This window comes from Arachis ipaensis, chromosome B03 (assembly GCF_000816755.2).
Source record: "Arachis ipaensis cultivar K30076 chromosome B03, Araip1.1, whole genome shotgun sequence".
NCBI classification, from domain to species: domain Eukaryota; kingdom Viridiplantae; phylum Streptophyta; class Magnoliopsida; order Fabales; family Fabaceae; genus Arachis; species Arachis ipaensis.
The window spans coordinates 126,172,442-126,177,273 of NC_029787.2; the positions used below are offsets into that span (position 1 = coordinate 126,172,442).

Sequence of the window (4,832 nt, forward strand, 5' to 3'; positions counted from 1 at the left end):
TGAATATTGAATATTAAATCCAAATACAGATTTATAAAAAGAAAAGATCTTTTAAATAATAATGTACGAGATCTTACTAGCATTAAAATCAAATCCAAATTAAAAAAAATAAAAATCATACTATTCACTATTCATTATCCTCACCGAAAAACATCATAGTACAGTTGGAGTTTTCAGCCTCTGACACACTTCACCAGTTGATTCAGTTCAGTCCAAATATTACAAGGTAGTTCCTGTCTTTTTCCTGGGATGTTCTTATGTTCAAGTCTGAACCCAAAAGCTAACTTGAGATTGGTATATGAAAAAAAGATAGTAAATTAGATAAGATAGCAGGAAAATGGAGAAAGTTGTTAAATTGGATAACTGGGGATATGAGGTGACAACTTCTTCTCAAGCATGTATTTCAGCCATCAATGCCTACTATCATCAGGTGTGGAATTTCATAAATGGTTGATCTTCTTTCTTTTAATTATGTGTTTGATAAAGTTTCAATTTTGACGAGTGGGGTTTGCCTGGAATTTGGTTTTTGAATGTTGTGAAGGTACTAAGCTATGGCAGAGAGAAGCATGTGATTCTTGAAGCTGTAGCTCATGACAAAGATTGTACCTTGGCCAACATCTTAGCATCCCATTTTCTCCACTCTTCTGATCCTTCCAAAGCTTCCTTTTTTCTTGATTCTGCTAAATCCAATCTGGTAATGTTCCTTTTGTTTTTGCTATAAATTATGCTTGCTTACTCCAAATTGTATTTTTTCACACATAATAAGAGTTCAGTTGTGAGTTGTGACAGGAACAAGCTACCTTGTACGAGAGGCTAGTTTTTGATGCTGTCAGTTATTTAATATCTAAAGATAGAGATGATGATGTGGCTTATGAATTACATGCTAAAGTGAGTTCACCTCCCCCTTGATTCATTGTTCTTGTTCTATATCTCTGCATATTTATCTATCACAGTTATGTTCTGCTTAATAACTGATGCTTTTATTCTCGAGTTTGAGGACTAGTTGTTACTCATGCTTGGAAAATTCAAAATTGAATTTCGACTTATTTTACTTGGTATGCTACTGGCCTACTGCATATTCCTGCACTATGTATTGAAATTTATCTATATTTCTAGTATAGGTTCTCTTGATTAATACATCTTTCACTTTGGTTCGTAGCTTCTAAAAGAGTTCCCGAGAGATCTTGTTTCTCTGAAGAGGGCGCAAGTGCTATGCTTCATCACAGGCCGGCCTGATCTTTCTTTATCTCTTGTTCATCAGGTTCTTTACTAATCAGAGAACTATCACTTTGTGTATGTTATAATTTGCATGCAGCAAGTAGTTTTTCTTTGGCCATAAAAAAGTACATTGCTATTATCACTATATTCTATATTGTTTGAAGAATTTAGAATATGTAAATATTGAATCAGCATGTACAATGAAGGGGGCTCCCTAATTTGAAGTTTATAAAGAGTTGAGAGTTAATCAAAATTCTTCCCTTGAAGCAAACAATTGTATTACTGCAAACCATTGGTTAATTGGACAGTTTGAGAACCTTATCCTATGTTTTATAGGTACTACCCCAAAATAAGGGAGAAAGTTTCATATATGGCATGCTTTCTTTTCCTTCATTGGAGCTCGGTCGTATGAAAGAAGCCGAGGAAGCTGCCAAAAGGGGATTTGAAATTAATAAGCAAGATAGCTGGGCACATCATGCTGTAAGTTAACATATTCCATTGAACAAGGGAATGCTCACTCTACCTTATGATTTGCAATGTGCTTTCTAAAAGATGTTTAACTATCAAATCTTGATGTCATAGAAGTTTCCAATTTTGTTAAATGATCAATTAGTTAATCATGCTGGGACTATTGTCTCTAGTTTTGTTTAGATTCATGGACACATGCTAGAAATGCATTTTGAAAAAGACCTTGTAATAAGTTATATACTAAACTAAATAATTACTGTAATCACTGGCTTTATTTTATGCAGTTGTGCCATATTTATCAGTACGAGTGCCGTTTTAAAGAAGCTGTGGAGTTCATGGAAGAATGTTCACCTTCATGGAGTTCTTGTTCATCCTTTATGTATGCAAGGCACTTGATTTATTATTACAAGAGTTTTGTTTCTCTTGCTATCAGTAACTTGAAATGTTTCCATTTTTTCAGGTTGACCCATAATTGGTGGCATGTAGCACTTTGTTACTTAGAAGGTAATGGTCCAATGAACAGAGTGCTTGAAATATATGATCATCATATATGGAGGGAGTTAGATCAACCTGATGCTGTGGCTGCAGAGGTTTGTTATTTCATAACATCATCTCTTAAAGAAATAAAGAAAGAAAAAGAAAAATCACCAACATCATTCCATCTAACAGTTTCTAGTTTTCTTGGTTCCTTTTAATGAGTTCTGACATTACACAAATAGGTTTATCTAAATGCTGCTGGCCTACTTTTGCGGTTGTGTGTACGTGGCGAAATGGATATCATTGGAGATCGTCTCAAGATCCTAGCAGAATACCTAACTGATAAAGTAAGTTAGGATACACTCTACGTCTTACAAGTTATATGAGCGAAGACTCGCAATGGTAGTGTAGATTTGATGGTGAAATTTATGATAGTTGATTCTTGGTATTATCTAGCTAGTGGAGAAAAACTTGCTAACTTGGCTTGCAATCGAAGCATATAAATGCTGACAGTTTATTTGCATTGTATACTTAAATATTTAGGCCAACTGGTATATGAAGTGGCAACTTGATATATTGACAGTGTGGACTCTTGCAAAGACTGGAGAATTTTCCAAAGCTGAAGAGCTTCTTGAGGGATTAAAACTTAAAAGGCAGGTAGAAAGTGTTAACTCATCTTTTGCAGAAAGTATTCTAGACCTACAGCATCATGAATTATAATACTGTATTTCTTACCATAGGATTTCGAGGATGACGAAAAAGAAGCAACGAGTAATGCATAGAGGATTGGTGGTATGCCCGAGATACGACTTTGTTCACCTGAATGATACATTTCCATAGATAAAATTCATCTCTCCATTTCTATTTTTTAACATAGCTTGCAGAGGCAGTTTATGCTTATGGGAGTGGCAATGACAGACATGGGTTGGAAATACTTGGTCCAGATTTCGATGCTCATTCTTTTAAGGTTGTGGTGTTTATCAACCTATTTTTTGAGTTGTGGCTCCACATTCCTTAAATTCTTTTTGGAATTTACAATATCAATTGAACTCTCATTTTCAGCTGATTGGTGCATCTGATGAACAACTAGATGTGTTCAATGAAGTTTGGTACATCATGTTGCTGAATGCTGGTGAAGCAATCAAGGGTAAAATCACAAACTTTAGTCTAATGTTATCTAATACAACTTCAAGTTGGTTGCTAACTTTGTAAGGAGTTTTCAGAAATCAGTCTCATTATCCACACAATCTAAACAACTAACTCTATCAGCCATGACTGACCATGATAACTTAAATACAGCTATTGAAGTGTTCGAGAGGCGAATCGAGAAGAGGCAGGGGTTCGCGTTCTTGTGGCGTCTGCTGGTACATCTCTGTTTGCTCATGGTTTTGGAGAATAACAAGAGGGGCTATGATCTGATGATTGTAGCAGAGTTGATGACATATTGTTATTTCAAATTTGTGTTTCAGGAGAGTGCATACAAACTAGCAAAGATGCCAGAAGAAGCTACTATAGCAAATGAGAAAGCAAGAGCTTTGGAGTGTGCATATTTCCAGTGAAAGGAACAAACAATTACATAATAATCCCAGTAATAAGTTGATGAATTATAGTGAGTTAGCACACATCTGTGCTAATGTAAGAAGTATGAACTAAGAACTAGTAGTATTATAAAATAAAATTTTACATATTGTCTAGTTTGTGTTGTTTAATCTAATCTAATTTGGTAAAAGAAAACAAAGACACTTACTTTGTCAAACTTTTTTTTTTTTTTTTTTTTGGTCGGTGGATTGGACAACCCCAATCCTAGGTACCCCAATGGATTGGACAACCCCCAATCCTAGGTACACAATACACACCCACACACTCCTCACATACTTACCAATTTTTTTCTTCTCGACTGCAGCTGGTAGGACTCGAACCCAAGACCTTTGAGATGAGGAAGGGGCGGAATGCCGTGTGAGCTATAGCTCATTGGCCTTTGTCAAACTTATGTGGCATTAGGATAAACAACCAAACCCGTCCCCGATTAGGGGTGAGCACGGGTAGCGGGTACCCGATTACCCGTCCGAATCCGAATCCGAACCAATTAAATTGGTTCTGAAACCAACGGATAATCGGGTCCAACCCGAACCAAACTGATGACTTTTGTTAGTGATCGATTCAGGTATCGGTTTTGGGGGTGCGGAACCCGAACCAACCCACGAACCCGATCATATATAAATTAAATAAAAAAATAAAAAAATATATATGACTTTTTCATTAGACAATGATTATTCATTATTAATATGTTTGGATTTTAATGAGTTTAGTTTCTAATGTATTTAGTGTTTAACATGTTTGAATTATTGTTATTGATGTTACATGTTTATTGTACTTGTTGAATTTTTAAAATAAAAAATTAGGTTTTTTTTTATGAATTTCAAAGTCATCGGAAAACCAATTATCCGAACCGAACCAATCTGTTTTTAATCGGTTTGGTTTGGTTCGGGTACATATAAAAAGAATATAAATCTGAACCAAACCGAACTAATTACATTTTGATCGGTTCGCTTCTAATTTTACCATAAATCCGAACCAAACGACCCGTGCTCACCTCTATCCCCGATTTTCGAAACTGTTGACAAAATATTATAAAATACAACAAAAATAATTAAAAAAATATAATATAA

The 4,832-nt window shown here is 35.1% G+C and overlaps 1 protein-coding gene across 7 annotated transcripts; it reads left to right on the forward strand.

Moving 5' to 3' along the window:
* Positions 69–3,892, forward strand: LOC107631921 (tetratricopeptide repeat protein 38). Of its 7 annotated transcripts, none has more exons than XM_021119690.1 (15): positions 69–226; positions 334–430; positions 542–694; positions 790–888; positions 1,160–1,261; positions 1,555–1,698; positions 1,971–2,065; positions 2,147–2,276; positions 2,406–2,510; positions 2,707–2,816; positions 2,904–2,955; positions 3,041–3,130; positions 3,226–3,310; positions 3,463–3,527; positions 3,633–3,892. In XM_021119690.1, exons 2-15 carry the CDS (start codon positions 338–340, stop codon positions 3,720–3,722), a joined length of 1,413 nt encoding a protein of 470 aa, XP_020975349.1. In that variant the 5' UTR covers positions 69–226; positions 334–337; the 3' UTR covers positions 3,723–3,892. The 7 variants fall into 7 exon arrangements, with proteins under 7 accessions (XP_020975349.1, XP_016191001.1, XP_016191002.1 ...); XM_016335516.2 differs by having other exon boundaries at positions 70–226; positions 310–430; XM_016335515.2 differs by having other exon boundaries at positions 69–430.